Raw genomic sequence first — 18,474 nt, 5'->3', positions numbered from 1 at the left:
GCGCGCGCTCGCTGCTGGACTGTGGCATTCCAATGAAACGCGCACGTCACCCCTCTGATGTTTAACGAATCAGCGCGCTCATTGGAAAATCATGTTTTCCCCAAATCAGAACGTCTTGATTGGACCTCGCAGGTGACGCCCACAAACAGACAAGGTGGGGTTTAATTATTTAACGTGACAAAAAGATGTAGCTGTCAGACCGAAAATACCGAAAAGATGTTTAAAGAACAGTTTAAAGAACAGTTGTTCACTCCTAACATCAGACGTGCACATTGGGAGTTTGACTAAATTCAAGAAAACCTTTTCTTTTTCTTCATTAAAAAGGGCACGAATCAAAAAAGAAATCACTCTAGACCACGTTCGATCAAATGTACTATTTTATTCAAACTTGACATGGTCGTCACGCGTAAAGCAAACGTGTTCAAAGCATGCCCGAGAGGCTGCGGGCGCTTGCAGGTTTGAGGGCGCATCGGCAGCGCCGCGTTTATAATCCAAATGGAAGCGAAACCCAGGCGACCCATCCGTGATGCGAGCGGCTATAGCAGCGGAGAGATTGAAAATGCGGATGTCTCTCTGGAAAGAGAAATGAGCGGATCGAGAGAGCTGCGCGCTGACTGGAAGGAGAGCGAGAGAGATGGAGGCGGGGGGAAGTCTCTCAGCTCTGCGGGGACTGGAGCGCCCGTGCCCTGGACCGGCGGCGCAGTGCTGGCTAACATTCAACCCTCCCCTTGTTCCAGCACCAGTTCCACACACAAGCAGCGACAGGTAAGAGCTAACCAGCGCCTCATCCTACCCGCCGTCGGGTAAACAAACCTTGAAAGAACAAAACAGAACCTTAGATGCAGCGCACAAATTCTAAACGTTCCGACTTTAGAACGTTCGTGCGCTTTGTTTTTGTAAAGCCGCCTCGTTTAAAATCGCGTTGACTTGGTGCAAGGCACGGTGCATTCCGAGGTCGCCTTACCCGAATTTCCCGTCCTATGACTCGGGGAAAAACATCCCTCGTCTATCTATGTACCAGAGTTTATTTCCGAATACAACTCCGGGAGCCGCTAGCCTCGTTTTTAAGCGCGCTTTATCGTGTTTGGAGCCCTCGCGGGCGCCTTCATTTCCGAGTCAGGACTCCATGAGGCTCGTGGAGGGAAGAATCAGCCGCCTCTGGTTCGCCATCAGGGAGCTCGGTTATCTCACCGTGTGGGCTTGTTTTCGCTCGCGCCTGCCGTGAAAGCAAAGTTGGCGATCGCGTTTGGCAGCGTTTTCGAGATATCTGTGTTTGGGGGAGCGAACCGGGTGAGTTTCGAGCCGCTCGCGCCCGTCTTTCTCTCGGCGGAGAAGGTGAATTAGGCTCGCAGCAGCAGCGCATGGAGGGTAGTATGGCGGCTCTAGAACAGTCGTCACGCCAGTGAAGCGTCCTCTCTCTCGGCTGTTGCGTTTTTCCATTGTGACTGGGAACTAAACGACGCGTTTGGAGACCGAAATGATTCATTTCTAAACGAGCGGATCTCGCTTTTCGTGCTTGCGCCTCAACCGCCGCGTGCTCGGTGAAATTAATCGTGTATTTCCTTCATTTTTGTTTTTCAAGCCTTTGAAGACCCTGCTGCCATACGGCTGCACGCACCGTGCTCTCACCCCGCATTCCTCGTCACTCGAAAGTCGGGGTAAACCACCGGATTTTTTCACGGTAAGAGAACAAATGGTAGCCGATCACGAGCTCCTTTTTAGCAGCGTGTAACGAGGCTCGATTTTTAGCTGCATTTTAGGGTTATTTTTGACGACTGTCGGTTCAGCTTTCACCAGGGCTTTAGGGGGATTCAATGCTAGTTATAGCCGGCTAGCTCCGGTGTAGGTCAAGTCATAGGTCGGTTAAACAGTGTAACATTTTTTCCTTTATTAAACGTGTTTTAGATATCTCGGAGGCTACACTTTGTAGCACTTCCACGCGCGGACACGATGTTGCGGAGTTTATCGTTAAAGTTGGATAAAGAGTTTAAAACATCAAACAGCGGCAATTATGTAATTTTGTGAGGGTTTTTGATATGGGAAACGATCTCGAGTTTAAACGCACATCTTAAATCGACCCTTATAAATACTTAAACACTTCAACTTAGACGTATTCTTTTACGCTGAATATGAGTCCCGTTACAAAGCTTTTGTTCGCAAATGCGCTCGAAATCCACAAAATAGTTTTTCCCCGAGCATTTCTGTCGCAGCAACGCTCTATTCTGCGCAAACGGGGTCTGGTTATCATGCCATCCACTTTATTTAGTAACATTTCATGGTGGTGAAAATGCCCTTCAGCCAGGGTCTATTTTAGAGCTGGACTCGACTGGCTCGCGCGCCGCCATTACACGCTCAGCGCGGCGGCGACGCCTCGCCCTGGAAAAAGAGTCGTGCCATTTTGTGACTAATTCAGTCGGGCGCGCTCGTTCGCTAAACGACATCAGGTTTATAGCTAGACCCCCCGTATTCGAGCGTTTTAAAACGGTCGCTGTGCCTCAAAGCGGGCGACCCAGAACGCGTCCTGGCGGAAGCGGAGCCCCGCGCCCCGTCGGTTTGGAGGCAGACTCTGGTGCTGCATGCTGTAGCAGTCACTCATGATGATCCCTGGCTGCGTTTCCCCCTCTCGACGCAGACCGAAAGCAGATCCCGATCCGTGGTCAGCTGGTCCGTCTACAGGCAGCCGCCTGCCTATCGCCCAAAAGGCTGCTTCCTCCTCCTGTAGTACCTCCCAGTATCCACTCGTCCGCTAAAAATATGCTCCAGTTTCGCGTCGAAAAGCGCGCAGAGAGCAGGAGAAGCCGCCGCGAGTCTTAGTTGTGTGGACAAAATGGAAGATTAGACGGATTGGCTGCTCTTGCTGGTGTCGACTGCAGAGTTATTTGAGATTTGAAACCGTCACAAGCAATGGGCTCTGTCTCACGATGGAGCGTAAACGCTTAGGGGCGGTGTAATGAACATCAACCATTATGTGTCGGGCTGGATTTTAATTCCACTCTTCAGGCGGCGATTCCTGTTTGACATTATCGTACAAAACACCTACGCGTTACTCATTAAACTTTTAAATCACGATACCATCCCCATGTATTCGTTTTTGAGTCATTTTAATGCAAAATAATCGATACTTAATTTTAAACTACTGGAAATAATACGTAGGGTTTAAACAATGAATGTATGATTTTTGAACTGTTGTAGTCATTAATATAATTAAATACATAATATATAATCTTTTTTTTTTTTTTTTTTTTTTTTTTTTTTTTTAAAGAGTGATTCCAGACCATGAATGGAGAAATGGATTCCACTGCTAAAGAACCCGGTAAGAAACATGAATGGATTAGGTCTGTGTTATTTTAAGAATTATTTTACATCTCTATTTCATCAATGGCAATGGATAGAGCTTTAATAGGACACTTTTAAAGAGCATTTTGGTTTCTAAACATCAGTATAACAGTAGAGCAAATGCCAAAATCATTGGTTTGATTTTCAGAAGAATGTTTGCATTTTTTGATCGAATGTATACCTTGCATGCAAAAAAAGTTGCCTTGAAAAATTAGGTTCATACTCCTGGAGGTAAGTGCCTTGTAAAACAAATTGCCCTTGGCATGAAATGGGTTTCTGCTACATGAGAACCTTTGTGTGAAATACAAGTAACTAGTATGCTTTCCTTAATCTGCGTGAAGATGTGTGCATCAATTTGTGCCATTTTATTATTACAGTTTGGGAGCAGAATGACCTGTTGAAGCTGTTGGATGCCATGAAGGGGAACCTGCCGGACAAAGATCTGGCCAAGTACAAGACGTCCGAGTCTCATTTGGACTGGGAGAAAGTGGCTTTCAACTCTTACTCTGGGGACATGTGCAAACAGAAATGGCAGGAAGTTTCAAAAGAGGTATGCTAGTCAGTGATCAATGAGTATGTGTATGCAAGGATTAGAAATATTCGATTTAAAAAAAATAAATGTATGCAACAAGCCACACGACAATGAATATCCAGTTATCACACTAAAATTCCTGTTCCTCGCTCAGATTCGGAAATTCCGGACCCTTACTGAGCTGATCGTGGATGCGCAGGACTACATCAAAAATCCATACAAAGGAAAAAAGCTGAAGGTAGACCGTTTTGTTGCTCCGTTCTGAAGGCTTGGGTTAAATTTAGTGTTTTTCCTGTGTCACTTGCAAATACTAATTTTGAGGATTTGTCCCATCTGCAGAAGCACCCAGACTTCCCCAAAAAGCCATTGACGCCATATTTCCGTTTCTTTATGGAGAAGCGTGCCAAGTATGCTAAACTACATCCAGAGATGAGCAACCTAGATCTCACAAAAATCCTGTCTAAAAAATACAAGGAGCTCCCGGATCGTAAGAAAGTGAGTGCAATAAAATTAATAAGAAATGTCACTAAAAAAGAAAATTTTTCAATGTTCTATGAAATAGGAGCTGATTTTAACACCAATGGGAAGTGATGTGTAAACTGTAATGAAACATTAGCTAAAGGTTTAGGATTCACCTGGAGTTGAGTGGATCTGCTCTTTTTTTTGCCTGTATACCAAATATTTTCTGTTTGGTCTGGGCCATCCTGTTGTTTAGAGTGGTAGCTTTCTAGATTGGTCAACAAAGCAGGCATTGTTTTGACTGACCTGTTTATGACTGAACCTTTTGTCAACAGGAGAAATATGTCAAAGACTTTGTCAAAGAAAAGGAGACTTTCATGCTTAGCATGATGAAATTCAAGTAAGTGACTTATTGACACTTTACCATCATTTTACCAATTTACCACATTTATATTTTTTTTAAAGGAAAAGTTCTCCCAAAAATGATAATTCTGTCATAATTTACTCACCCTGGAGTAGTTCCAAATCTCTGTGTATTCTTTTTGGTTCAAAGAAAGACATTTTGAAGAAAGTTTGTAACCAGGCGGTTTTGGGTCACCATTGACTTCCATTGTTTTTTTTTTCCCTAATATGGAAGTCAATGGTGACCCAAAACTGCCTGGTTACAAACTTTCTTCAAAATGTCTTCCTTCGTGTTCGGGAGGACAAAGAAATTCATACAGGTTTAAATCTATAGATGACAGAATTTTCATTTTTGGGTGAACTATTCCTTAAAGTCATAGCTTATCTTAAAGGGTTTGTTTGTGTTTCTTAATAGGCAAGACCATCCCGACCTTGTGGAGAATGTTAACAAGAAGTCCAATATTCCAGAGAAGCCCAAGACACCCCAGCAACTGTGGTACGGCCACGAGAAGAAGGCTTTCCTCAAAGCACACCCAGATGTACGCCCTACACACACTCATAAATAATGATTCTGACTTCTTCACACACGTGAATGCCGTAAAACATTCATTTGAACCTCTCTAGGCGACTACCAAAGACATAAAGGACAGTCTTGGCAAGCAGTGGCCACAGCTCTCAGACAAGAAGAGGATAAAGTGGATCACAAAGTCTTTGGAGCAGAAGAAATTGTATGAGGTAAACGCATTTTCACTTCACATGGCGTATTTGCCAGCAGTAGCGTGCGTCTGTATAACGTTCGGTCTTTCTCATTGTTGTTTAGGAGAAGATGCGCGAGTTCATACAGCAGCACCCAGAGATGAACTTAACAGAGGAGGACATCGTCAAATCCACTCTGACCAAAGCAGAGAGACAGCTCAAAGACAAGTTTGATGGGCGGCCAGACAAACCGCCTTCGTAAGTTTACCTGATAAATTGTTTTGCTATCTTTCTGCAAAAGATTATAATTTAATATGTATTTATATTTTATTATAGAGTAATTAATGTGCTTTTGTCAACAAATTTATATTTAGTTTTAACTTAATAATAGTTTTAGTTATTTTAGTGTTTTAAATGCTACATTATTGAATTTATTTCAGGTTTTTTTAATAGCTTTAGTAATAGTAACAGCTGGTTGTTGTTGGTTTTTTTTTTTTTGTTTTGTTTTTTTTAAATAATCCCTCATTTTGTCTTTTTTCAGTAATGGTTACTCTATGTTCTGTGCTGAGCTGATGTCCAGTATGAAAGAAGTTCCCAGTACAGAGCGTATGGTCATGTGCAGCCAGCGATGGAAACTCCTCAAACAGAACGAGAAAGATGCCTACCAAAAGCGCTGCGAGCAGGTTTGTAACTCATTGCTTTAATTTTACATCCTTTCCTCTGTTTATAACATAATTATTAGCATAAACCAACATAGATGCATATGAATGTTCGTCCATCTCTTTCATGTTTTATTTCTGCTCTACACAGAAAAAGAAAGAATACGAAGTCGAGATGAATCGTTACTTATTAGTAAGTATACTTTTGACAACAGACCGTTTGCTCTCTGTGCATTTTGCTTGTTTTTGTGCACCGTTTTCTTTTCGGATTGCATTTTAAACTCGTTGTCTGTGAATCCCAGAGTATCTCAAAAGAGGAGCAGCAGAGAATACTATCAGAACAGAAGATGGGCAGCTTTAAAAAGGGAGGTGGAGGCAGTAGTCCTGCTTCCAAAAAGAACTCCAAAGCAAAGGTCCGTTTAACTGGCAGTTATTTTTGGGAAATTTTAAGGGATTAGTATCTGAGCGAGCTTTAGTCATTTAACTTTGCTCCTTTAATTCCCTCTTTCCTGTTTATCACAACAGTCCAGTACAGAGAAACCCAAGCCTCCGGTCTCTGCAATGTTTATTTTCTCTGAGGAGAAGCGCCCAAAACTTCAGCAGGAAAGGCCTGATCTTTCTGACATGGAGCTCACCAGACTACTGGCCCGCATGTGGAATGAGCTTTCTGACAAGAAGAAGGTAGTCATGACAGACCCAGAGAAGTTAAGATCCTTCTGTTACTGGATTAACCAATTCAATTGTATTCAACTTCATTTTTTTTCTTATAGGAAAAGTATAAAAACCTGGAGGTCACACTGAAGGCAGAGTCTGAAAAACAGAGTAAAGAGGACAAAGGGAAACTACCGGAAACGCCCAAAACAGCTCAGGATATCTGGCAACAAAGTGTCATTGGAGACTATCTTGCAAGATTTAAGGTATGAAATTCCAATTGTTTTGTTTGGGGGGGTTTTTTGTTTCTTTTTTTTTTCTCACCAGAGTAGCATTTATTTGGCCACAACTACAGTAGAAACGGTAACATGAACAGCATTTTTTTTGGTTTGGTTGTTTTAGAAATCTTTTGTAACATTGTATGAATATATTGAATTTTTCATTGATGTCAAAAACCGAATAGACAACATGAATCAGTAATATTCTTATTTGCACAGCTTTTAATAACAGTTGAGGTTCTTATTTATTTTTTATTATTATGTTTTGTTTTTTTATTCAAGCTAGTATGAGCTGTTGTACTACCTAGCACTATCTGATGATAGTTTATTGTCAGATAAAAAAAAATTATCCACTGACCTTTCCTTTTCTTTGCTTTCTCAGAATGATCGGGCAAAAGCTCAAAAAGCCATGGAAGCCACCTGGAACACCATGGAGAAGAAAGAAAAGATCATGTGGATCAAGAAGGCAGCAGAGGACCAGAAGAGATATGAAGTGCGTCAACAAAACCAAGCATTTTGTGGCATTAAAGTCAGACTTTAAATAATGTAACTGATCATATATCTACTGCCTGCTGAGTATGTGTAGGATCTCACACCCTTTTTAATCTTCTGTCTTGTGCAGAGAGAGCTGAGCGAGATGCGATCGCCTGCCCCAGTCTTCACCTTAGGGAAGAAAATGAAATTTGATGGTGAACCCAAGAAACCACCCTCGTAAGTTTGTTCTGTGTGTGTTGGTTATCTACAACTCTTAAACCTCTACAAGGAAAAAGACGTTTTTACTCATGCCCTCTTCACCGGTGACCTCAGGAACGGTTATCAGAAGTTCTCTCAGGAGATGCTGTCGAACGGAGAGCTGAATCATCTGCCCATGAAAGAGCGCATGGGTGAAATGGGGGCCGCTGGCAGAGGCTCCTTCAGAAAGAGAAGGACCGTTACAAAAGGCTGGCAGAAGAGAAACAGAGGCAGTACAAAGTGCTGCTCGAGCAGTGGCTTGCGGTACACATCTTTACTCTACTTTAACCTGCTCAACACCAGCAGTCTGCTTAATATGAAGAGCTAATGTTACAACAGTAATATAATATTTCTTCTGCTCCACAGAGTTTATCATCACAAGAGAGAACTGCTTATAAAGAATATCATTCTCTGGTGAGTCATAAATTAAAAGACTTGAATTATATCCGTACCATAAGATTTATTAGTATTTTGTTTTTAGTGTTTCTCAAATCAATCCTTTTTTTTTTTTTTTTTCATTTTCTGCAGAAACGGAGGAGCACAGCAAAACCAGGTGGCACCCCTGCTAAAGCAAAACCCAAGGCCAAACGATCGGTGCGTTTGAACAAAAATAGGCAAAAATCACTGCATTTATTGCCAGCTATGTAGATTTTTAGCATCATGTAGGCCTTACTGACTGATTGTTCGGTATCAATTGTGACTTTGTCCAAAGGATGAGGAAGAGGAGGAGGAGGCGGAGGAGGATGACGAGGACGAAGAAAAGGAATCTGATGACGGGTCCTCTTCCGATGATGACAGCAACGATGACGACGACGACGACGATGATGAAGACGAAGATGATGTAAGATCTATACATCTATAGGTCCAGCTCTTGATTTTTGCGATTTTTATTGATCGGCTTCCAGAAAATACAGTTCACTGTCCCCATAGAGAATTTAATTTTCAAATGAAAGTATTGAAAGCGAATGTTTTCAAATTCACTTCCAGAATGAAGAAGACGTAGAGGACGAAGAGGTTGAGGATAAAGAGAATAAGTCAGAAAGCAGCAGCAGCACTTCCAGCTCTGATGATTCATCGGGCTCGGACTCGGACTGAGCCGGAGCCGATTCAGGCTGAGCCCACAGACTGCCAGAAACGCTGTGAACTGAGCCATGAGCCGGGGGTCTGAGCCCGCTCTGCACTGCGCTCTTCTCACCACAGGAGGGGGCTCACCCCGCCGTCACACATCTGCGCCACCTCTCACACACTCTTCCTTTAGCTTCTCTTCTCTCCTGCACTTCTGCTATTTTATTTGAAACTTCCTCGATAAATTGGCTTGGCAGGTTTTAAGACATTTTAGGCAAAGTGTACGAGGATGTTCGGTCTAAGTTCCTCCCAACACCGAAAAAAAAAAAAAAAAAAAAAGGGTGCAGTGCTCTGCTATTGGCTTGTAGTAGTTATTAGGTGTTTATGTTTTAGAGGACGTAGAGAGCACCAGGTGCCATTTTCTTTTCTGTAAATGAGCCAAAGAGACTCTTAGTTTCACAGATTATTTCGGGAGGTACAGGGGACCAAATAATTGCACTCTGAAGAATGTTTGCTTTCTTTTCTTCTGTCTGTACCTCTCTTGTTCTTCCAAGTAGTGTCGTTCCTCTCCCTTTCCCGCTCCCACCATTTTTGCTTTTTTGTGTTTTGTTTTTGCTTTTTTTTTTTTTTTTTTTTGGTTCAAAACAAATGTGGTATTTTCAGGAACAATGAAGCCATTTTGAATGTCGCCGCATGGACCCCGCCGGTCTCGCTCGCGGTTTTTGTTCAGCAGGCGTTTGTGCGCTGCCCTTACCTGCTCCTGATGAGGGGTTAAAGGTGAAAATGGACTATTTATTTTTGTCCTGTTTTAGGAATGCTGCCCGTAGCTGTTTTGCGACAGCTGACGGGTTTGAGTTCGCTGTTCATTCAGATAATAAAACCGACTGATGTTACATAACGAGGAGGACTAGTTTCTCAGTTAATTGTTTGGCAGCACAAGCAAAGTTCTTTCAGAAATATGCTTGTGTTGATTTGTTTTTGTTGTTTTTTTTATGGGGCATCAACTTGTTTTTCTTCCATTGGTTAATAATGGTTATGTATTGTTTTGAAGCAGATTTTTGTTCCTTTTTCCAACCACTGTTTTACTTGGTGCTCCAAAGAACTGTTTTCTTTTTAAAACGGTATGTTTTAAATATGATGGATGTGAGTTACCCCACAATTCAGTGCACTTATGGACTCCCTTGCTCACAAGCCCTGTGTTTAGTTTTTTTTCAGTATTGCTCTTTCTTCATTTCATTCATCAGCCCATAATGTCAGCCACTTCACAGGTCTTTCATGCACCAGCTCAAGGAATGTAATGGAGATGTTTTATTTAAGAGAGGGGTACCGTTATTTGTCATGTGTTTATGTATATATGAGCAGTTTTGAGGGTGACTGGTATATTCTTTCATTCCAATGCCCTGGCCTGAAATGGCAACTTAGTTTAGTTAAACCCAGCTTCCTCTGCTGAGCTACCACCTTTTACTCAGTATTTTTATGCAGCCCTCACTTCAATAGGGGCACTGTAAAAAACAAACAAAAAAATTCTCCATCCATCTAATTTTTGAGCCTTTGTAATTTGCATATAAAGACAAGGGTATAATTGTGGGGGAGGGATGGGGTGTTGCTGTAAAAACAGAGCTGGATGCTGTATTTGCTGTATTAGACATGTGACCTTTCTTCTAGGCACCCAAAATAATTAAGGCCTGTATCATGCAAAACGTTGTGTTCTTTCAGTTTGAAAAACATAATTTGGTTATAGAAGATTTGAATGATGGGCCGGGATAAGAAACCCAGTGGACCTTTCAAGATTTGTTGATATTTTATAGGATTTTGAGACTTGCAAATAGATTTGGGTTGGGTTCAGTGCTGTTGTAAGGTATTTGTACATATAGATTTTTTTTCTTTCTTTTCTTTGTAATGAGTGAACATTTATTGCGTTTGTATTTTGCGTTGGCTAAGCAATATTCGGCTATAGCCAAAATAAGTTTGTTTGTCAATTGGGGACATGTTTTTAATTTGGTAAGTTTTAGGTTGTTTTTTTTTACCCCTCCCGTGTTTGTTTGTTTATTTGTAGAAATGGTAAAAAAAAAGAGAAATTTGTACTACAGATTTGAAACATTTGGACGTTTTCTATAGCAAGAGATGATATATCCCTGCAATTTACAATTTGAGCAAATAAACCTTCTCTTAATCAGCTTTTCTCTCTCTCTCTCTCTCTCTCTCTCTCTCTCTCTATTTTATATATTTATTAGAAACTAACAATTAAATGAAGTCGCAAATACGTGTTCTTCTAAGTCGCCACATATATTTACCTACATTTATATCTCAATACGAGTGTTAGTATGTGCGTTTGTGTTTACGAGATTAAACGAATTCAGGGCAGCTCAATCGATGTGTCACGTAAGATCGGCAATAGGCTAGTGATGTCTAACCGGAGCCAAAATGGCAGCGCTGTTTTATTTCCAAACATCATCTGTACTCAAACGACTCATTCAGCCAGGCGTCTAATCATTTTTGTAACATAATATTTTGGTTATTTTCACACGTACGTTCGTTTCGAGGATGTTTGTTCTGTGCGGTCGCTGAACAAGAGAGCAGCGGGTCCGTAAATGACAAGACCCGGCCCGTTCAGTCCTGGTAGGTAGAGATACAATTTAATCAAGAGCGCAACAAAAATTCTTTTCTGCGCGCGGCGTCAGTTACTACTTTGTGACACGTGCGTTTTTTAAAAGACGTTTCCCAAATCCGCCCGTGTGTAAAGTTATATCGTAGAGAAGATAGGGTAGTGCCACAGTCGTGCCTGTCAACTATGTTTACAATGAGTATTTGCGTATTCAACAGTTTTACTCGGTTTAAATACGAACTTGTTATTTGTTACTGGAAATTACGTTGTTTTATTTAATAATTGCTTTTCCCGCCCATGTTCACAGCGTTCCCGTTATATATTAGCTTGCTGAAGGTGATGAATAATTTCTAAACCTCACAAGCATGTTATAAAATGGACCTTATAGCCTAGAAAAAAAAGAAAAACCAAACACTGAGTTGATAACAATATAAACAAATGTGATATTCAGTAGTTAGCTAATTATTTTGATACGCTGAATTTCATTATTTAAAAAAAAAAGCATGTTTTTTTTTCTTTAGTTCATAGGATGATGATAATGATATCAAATATGACTATATTTTCCCCGCCTCTTTCAGCGCTGTCGACAATGAGAGCTCTCCTACAATAGTTGTTGCAAATGAAAATGGAGGATATGTCTCTGTCGGGCCTGGATAACACCAAGCTGGAGGTAAAGGGTTGCGGATAACCAGTCTGATTTATAAAACATACAGTGAAGTATGCATCTGCCTTATTGTTCCTGTAAGTTTTTGTTTACAAAAGAATTGTTGGGCAGGCTCAAAAAATGAATAGGCGGACCTCCTTGTAGTCTGGCCTGTATCATAGACAAAAAGAATACATTACGCTCAGCTGAACTTCTTTGCCTTTGTTGTAGGCCTTGGCTCATGACGTTTACTCTGACTTAGTGGAAGATGCCTGTTTAGGGCTGTGCTTTGAGGTGCACAGGGCAGTCAAACAGGGCTATTTCTTCCTGGATGAAACGGACCAAGAAAGTATGAAGGATTTTGGTGAGCCAGTCGTAAAAAATAAGCAAGTACATATTCATTTGTAAAGCCTTGCATGCTTTTAAAACGTGTTTTTACTTTATGTTGCCTGTGATGTAGAAATAGTGGACCAGCCTGGTGTGGACATCTTTGGACAGGTGTACAACCAGTGGAAGAATAAGGAGTGTGTGTGTCCCAACTGCAGCCGAAGCATTGCGGCCTCTCGCTTCGCTCCTCATCTGGAGAAGTGTCTCGGCATGGGCCGCAACAGCAGCCGAATAGCCAACCGCAGGTCAGCGCACTGGGAGCTCCCACCGTTTAGCTCATCATTCAGTGAAGTGAATCCTTAAAGCGATAGATGACCAAAATGATTTACTCATCCTAATCCGTGAACCTTGTTTTTTTTATTCTGTTGCCGTGTACTTTGGGGGAAATGTGTTGGGGTTGACACATTTCTAACAATTATATTGCACTTTCTGCAGGATAGAGAGTTTTTATTGATCCCTGAGGTAAAATTCTAGCACCGTTTCAAAGCATTGATTGTTCTGCTCTTTCTACAGAATAGCCAGCAGCAACAACACAAGCAAGTCAGAAAGTGATCAGGAAGACAATGATGATATCAATGACAACGACTGGTCCTATGGTTCAGAAAAGAAAGGTGAGCTGATCCAGTCCGTCTCTTTTTCTGTTCCTTTTACTTCCTACACTACTATTTGTCTCTAAGTATTGCACTTTTTTTTTATCTATTGTAGGCCTAATTTTAATAATTAGTGATAACAGTTAATCTCTTTATTTTCACAGCCAAGAAGAGAAAGTCAGAGAAGGTATAAAACTTTAATCTGACATAAAAACAGTTGAAAATGTGATTCATTTGAATATTCTAAATGTAATTTAATTGAAAATAATATTTAAAATAAATCTGTGTTTTAGAATCCAAACTCTCCCAGGAGATCCAAATCCCTGAAGCACAAGAATGGTGGGTTCGGAGTGAATCTAGCTTTCAGGAATGTGTTAAAGGTAGTGCAGTGCCTGACAGAGACGTTACTTCAATGTGTTTGAGTCTTTTTGTGTCTTGTCGCTCTGCAGGAGAGCTCAGCAGTAATGTAAATGCAGACCTATACAAGGTGAGATGAATAATTATTTGAATAAGCATAGCACTGGTTCTTGCTTTCACTTTTGCGTTTGTTGCTGTTGTATTATGGTGATTATTGTTTCACTCTCACGCTCATTGACTCTTGCAGTATAACTACAGCTCCGGCATCAGTTATGAGACTTTGGGACCCGAGGAGCTACGCTCCATACTGACTACGGTGAATTATTATAAAATATATATTATTACTTTAAGAATATATATTGTTAAGTATATGTATTATTTATTATTTAAAAATATATATTATTATATAAACAGTCTTTTTTACAAAAAATAATGACCACCTCAAATTATTGTATGTGCATTCAGTGATGAATTTAATATCAAATATTTCACTGTGTTAGACAAGATGAAGAGGTCAGATAATATTTTGAACATTAGCATCATTTTAGGGTAGTTCCCTCTTCTTTTTGTTAGAAAATCTACCAAGATCAAATTTCAGATATGTCTATTTTTTTCCCCCACGTATAATTCTTTGTAAATGTGTAATAAGTGTTGTTTTTCATTTCAGCTGTTTTGCCATTAAACAGTATTATTGGCCTTATAGAATCTCATTCACTGGAGCTTAGCTCTTGCTAACAGGCTCTCTCTTTCCTCAGCAATGTGGGGTGGTATCGGAGCACACAAAGAAGATGTGTACTCGGTAAGAATTCTGTCCATATTTGTGAACGTGAAACCATAAAAATAAACGTGATGATTTATTCTTAAAATTGCACACTGTGGTATACTCACTGATATTTAGAGTTTCTTTCCATTACCTTATTAACTGTGAAAGTCACCAAGTTTCCTGCCAGCAAAGAGTAAGTATTTTTCCACAGCAGGCGCACATTACAAGGAATAAGAGCTTACTGAAGGCTGACACATCTGTGAAACCAGTCTATGAGATTTAAGGGCTTTGCACATTTTAAGCCTGGCCAAAACATCTTTTTTATAACTATATGTAAAGGCTATTTATAGCCCTGCATTAAGGACCATTGACATGTAGAAACGTTTGTGGATTTGAACTGTTCAGCACATTTTCATAAGAAAAAGAAGAGATGCTCTTATAATTGGTTAAAACAAATCACTAATATGTTACGACCACATGAAGATGAATAAATGATTAAAATGCTGTGGCTCAGAAGTGCGATGAACTGCGACAGGCAAGGGGATGTAGTTTTTCACTGTTCTGAGTGTTGGGGATGTGTACGTATTAGTGTGTGCTGCCGCTGCTTTAGAGCCAGAGATTGATTGTGCATGCGATGTGTGAACGCATGATCTTTTTCATTCGTGGAAATGGAAATGATCATGTTATGTTGGGACTGATTTTACGGAACACAACTGGCAACTCCATATAAACCCCACATTTATGATTGGTGTTCACTTTTTCAGTTTTCTTTCTTGTGTCATTTCATTTGGCCTCACGTCTTTTAAAACTGTTTATTTGGAAATAGTCTTATCTCCATCCCAATTGGACATAAAAGTGCACCATCATTTCCCAATTGGACGGTCATAGGTTGTTTTAAAGCACTGCCTGTTTTAGGCAGCAAGAGACTTCTTGAACATCAGCCAGCACTGAAAGCCCCTCCCTTAAAAGCTAATATCTAACCCTAGAGCCCCCTTTCCGGTCGTGCTGGTGATGTTCACTCAGTCTCTTGCCTGTCATTGTCTCTGGTGCAGTGCGTAATGCCACGTTGTGTCCTGGCAGGTCCCAGCGGTGTCCCCAGCACACGGACGAACAGAGGAGGGCAGTCAGGGTCTTCCTCCTTGGGCCGTCCGCGTGAGTTTCACCCCTTCTCCCAACCCTGACCTCTCCCTGTCAGAAAACAACTAGTGTACCCACCTGCTTTCCTCTCCTCATGTCTCTCTCTCTCATAATGTACCTCTTTTTCATCAAGCTTGTGTTCATTTGTAGCATCAGCCTAATCATAAAGGTGAAAAACTAATAGGTCCTAGTACTGAGACTTGAGGCACACCATCAGTGTACAGCTCAGTCTGCGGTGATTTTATTTATTTTATTTATAAATATAAATATATAATTACACAAAATGAGCTTTTATCTGTTCACACTAGCAACAAACAATACACGCATTTATTAAGCTTGGTTGTTGTAAATTTCATAATATACTAATACTCATGACTCATGTCAAAATATGCATCTATTGTTAATATTAGTCAGTGCATTGTGAACTAAAGGCTGGAACACACTACACAATGTTTTCCCAGATTTTTTCCCAATTTGGAGTCTGGAAGAGCCAACATTAGTTGGAGAAAGCCTCGGTCAGTCTTCAGATTCTGGGCAGTCAGAAGCTGACAGAAACTCACGTAGTGTATTGTGTGTGCAGACCTAACTTCATGATTCCATCCAATCACTGGATTTCAAACATGTTTAATATCTTGAGCCAATTTTTGAAAACGCTGTTTTGCATTTAAAGGTGTCTCCTAGCAACAAGACTTGTTACAGTGTGAGTTTGCGCTGTTCTTAATTCCTTTAAACCTGGTTGAAGCACAGTTTTTCTATGTAGCCATTTTAAATGTCAGCAAATGTGTAGTGCTGTAAAATCTGTTCAGATATTAAGTCGTGGAATGTATTCCAGCCCTTCCCTAAACAAACAATGAACAATTGAACTAATATTAACAAAAGTTAATAAATGCTCTAAATACATGTATTGTGCATTGTTCGTTCATGTTAGCTAATACATTAACTAATGGTAACAGATCTTATTTCACAGTGTTACTAGTGATCATTTTGGTCAATTTATATAATTACCTGCTTTTTCTTTTTTTCATGAAGTATAATTTTTCTAGTTTGTTAACTAACATATGTACATAATTTACACTAATATTTTTTTTTTACAAGTTTTTGTAGGCTTATTTACATTTAAGGCACAGCTCAGATGCTGTAATCCAGAGCAAGTACAAAAAAAAGTTTCTTTAGCTTCACAATTTTAATAATATTTATTGAATATTCAATGCTCCAAAATAACCTGTCAGATAAAGGGTGACTGAAGAAAGTATGGCAGTTCATCTGCAAATATCTTTGTTTTTAAATCAGTCGATTGTTTCTTCGAACTGAGGTTCTTGTTAAACGTGTGATTATTCAGCATGTGTCTCCTGTGTAGTCATATTTTACTTCCTGTTTGATAGGTCAACTCTACCTGACTCTGAAACAATGCTGGAAAACGACGGCTATGATGCCCCTGATGGCCAGCTGATCATGTCTCGTCTACAGTGGGACGGCTCCTCTGATATCTCACCATCAGACTCTGCATCTTCAAAAGCCAGTGAGTTTTCCGTTAACACTTTTATAATCGACACACTGTTTTTTTTTTGTTTGTTTTTTTCACGTATCCTCATCTCTTTCTCAGGCACCAATAACTCTGAATCAAAAAGACCTAAGAAAAAGAAAAAGCCCAGCACACTGACTCTAACTACCGCCGGAGGTGGAGGAGAGCGGGACAAGGGGCAGGAACGAGAGAGAGGAGACCGAGAGAGAGTAGTAGTAGGCGGCGGGAGCGGGAGCGGGAGTGGGAGCTCCCAGAATGCACTGGGCCTGTCCAGTAGGAAAAAGCGACCAAAACTGCCCGTTCCCCCAGTGATCTATGATGACCTGAACTGAGGAACATGCAACACAATCACACACACATGACTGACTCGATGAGTCCTTGTGTGGTCTCTGGTTTCCACCACTATTAAATGTGTGTAAGAGAGAAAATATCTGGGGACCATTTCAGACATTTGCACAGTGAAAAGTGAGTGTTTTTGTGATTTAAACGTGGTTTTTGTATGTGGACGTGAGCTGGAGCAAGCATTTTATTTTACTATGCAGTTCACTGTCATTGTGTTATTGCATACTCTTGTGTGTGTGTATACATGAGATTTGGTTTACAGTGACACATGAAAATGTGACATGGTGTGCATGGTGAATGTTGGCCAGATTGTATGAATGTGAATGGGATGTTGCAAATATTTTGTTCCCTGGTGGCTCTTGTTATACTGTAGGTAAATCTGTGCAATGTCCTCTACTGGTTTTAAAGGGTATCTTTCTTTTATTTAGTCTTGCTAATGTTACTGCAACCCGTTGATCTCTTTCTCAGCTGCTTTCTGCAAGCGAAGCTACTACTCATACTCTTGCTAAATATCGGACTTGCATAGTGCTACCGACAGCTTTCTGCCAAATCTGTGGATACACAATCTTTCGCCTTTTGTGTCTCTTTTGAAGTTAATATTCTTGTTTGTTGTCATGGCTAATATTTCTTGTCTGATACTCTATTTATTTAGTTTAGTGTCAACGTTTGTAATTTTTTTTTTATAATCATGGCTTTTTGACTCCTTTACCTGTAACGTATGCATTTTCTCTGATTACAAAGTTTAAATGGCTTAAGAGTTTGGTGAGCCTTAGAGCACTTACTATGTTAGATGTTGACTTGTTTTGTATAAAATGTTTGGTTAAAAAAAAAAATCTGAAATGCAAATAGAAGTTGAAGATGCACTTAAATGGATAAAATCCAGCCCGTGTAGGCGCCTTATTGTTTTTTTCAGTGAAATTTTATTTTTGTCATTGAACTGAACTGTTTGGAAATTTTGTTGCTTGAAGTTTAAATGACCTGAGAGTTTCTCTGCGTGTGAATTGAAATGTCTGCATGATGGAGGGGGAAAAAAAACACAAAAACATGGTACAGCTTAGGATATACCATTGCTATGGGTGGATGTTTCTTATGTGATGCTCAGTTATTGCTCTGGCTCTCGATGAACTGTAATAGCTATGTAATAGTCTGAATAAATTTCTCAGGATTTATTGTTCTCACACTCATACTTAAACCACTCTTAAAAGGTAGGGTTCACCTAAAAAATTGCCATTTTCATTCAAATTTTCAAGCACGTACAACTTTTTCCTATACATATAATAAAAGTGTGTGTGTGTGTGTATGTATAAGAACAAAAAAA

The 18,474-nt window shown here is 40.3% G+C and overlaps 2 protein-coding genes across 3 annotated transcripts; both read left to right on the top strand.

The window, feature by feature from the left end:
- The first annotated feature begins 1,542 nt into the window (after nucleotides 1-1,542).
- On the top strand, nucleotides 1,543-10,986 carry ubtf (upstream binding transcription factor). Its single transcript, XM_043233757.1, is given in 22 exon segments — nucleotides 1,543-1,681; nucleotides 3,263-3,313; nucleotides 3,714-3,886; nucleotides 4,023-4,106; nucleotides 4,208-4,363; nucleotides 4,663-4,727; nucleotides 5,145-5,268; nucleotides 5,354-5,464; nucleotides 5,550-5,683; nucleotides 5,967-6,108; nucleotides 6,236-6,277; nucleotides 6,387-6,497; nucleotides 6,610-6,765; nucleotides 6,855-7,001; nucleotides 7,396-7,506; nucleotides 7,636-7,724; nucleotides 7,821-7,900; nucleotides 7,903-8,009; nucleotides 8,112-8,159; nucleotides 8,274-8,339; nucleotides 8,458-8,586; nucleotides 8,733-10,986. Coding segments are annotated over 21 exon segments (2,220 nt in total). The 5' UTR covers nucleotides 1,543-1,681; nucleotides 3,263-3,276; the 3' UTR covers nucleotides 8,841-10,986.
- Nucleotides 10,987-11,195: 209 nt separating this feature from the next.
- Nucleotides 11,196-17,229, top strand: atxn7l3a (ataxin 7 like 3a). Of its 2 annotated transcripts, XM_043233772.1 has the most exons (13): nucleotides 11,196-11,429; nucleotides 11,994-12,085; nucleotides 12,290-12,422; nucleotides 12,519-12,690; nucleotides 12,959-13,056; nucleotides 13,200-13,222; nucleotides 13,329-13,374; nucleotides 13,485-13,522; nucleotides 13,640-13,708; nucleotides 14,148-14,191; nucleotides 15,236-15,307; nucleotides 16,675-16,811; nucleotides 16,896-17,229. In XM_043233772.1, exons 2-13 carry the CDS (start codon nucleotides 12,035-12,037, stop codon nucleotides 17,144-17,146), a joined length of 1,134 nt encoding a protein of 377 aa, XP_043089707.1. In that variant the 5' UTR covers nucleotides 11,196-11,429; nucleotides 11,994-12,034; the 3' UTR covers nucleotides 17,147-17,229. The 2 variants fall into 2 exon arrangements, with proteins under 2 accessions (XP_043089707.1, XP_043089708.1); XM_043233773.1 differs by lacking the exon at nucleotides 15,236-15,307.
- Nucleotides 17,230-18,474: the final 1,245 nt, after the last annotated feature.

This window comes from Puntigrus tetrazona, chromosome 3 (assembly GCF_018831695.1).
Source record: "Puntigrus tetrazona isolate hp1 chromosome 3, ASM1883169v1, whole genome shotgun sequence".
NCBI lineage: Eukaryota > Metazoa > Chordata > Actinopteri > Cypriniformes > Cyprinidae > Puntigrus > Puntigrus tetrazona.
Note: the sequence above shows the minus strand (reverse complement) of the source record. Positions and strands in the feature narration are given on the sequence as shown.

Coding starts and splice junctions, on each gene's coding strand:
- atxn7l3a (XM_043233772.1), top strand. CDS start 12,035: ATGAAAATGGAGGATATGTCTCTGTCGGGCCTGGATAACACCAAGCTG. Junction 13,057..13,199: donor CTATGGTTCAGAAAAGAAAG/GTGAGCTGATCC, acceptor TTATTTTCACAG/CCAAGAAGAGAAAGTCAGAG. Junction 14,192..15,235: donor ACAAAGAAGATGTGTACTCG/GTAAGAATTCTG, acceptor GTGTCCTGGCAG/GTCCCAGCGGTGTCCCCAGC.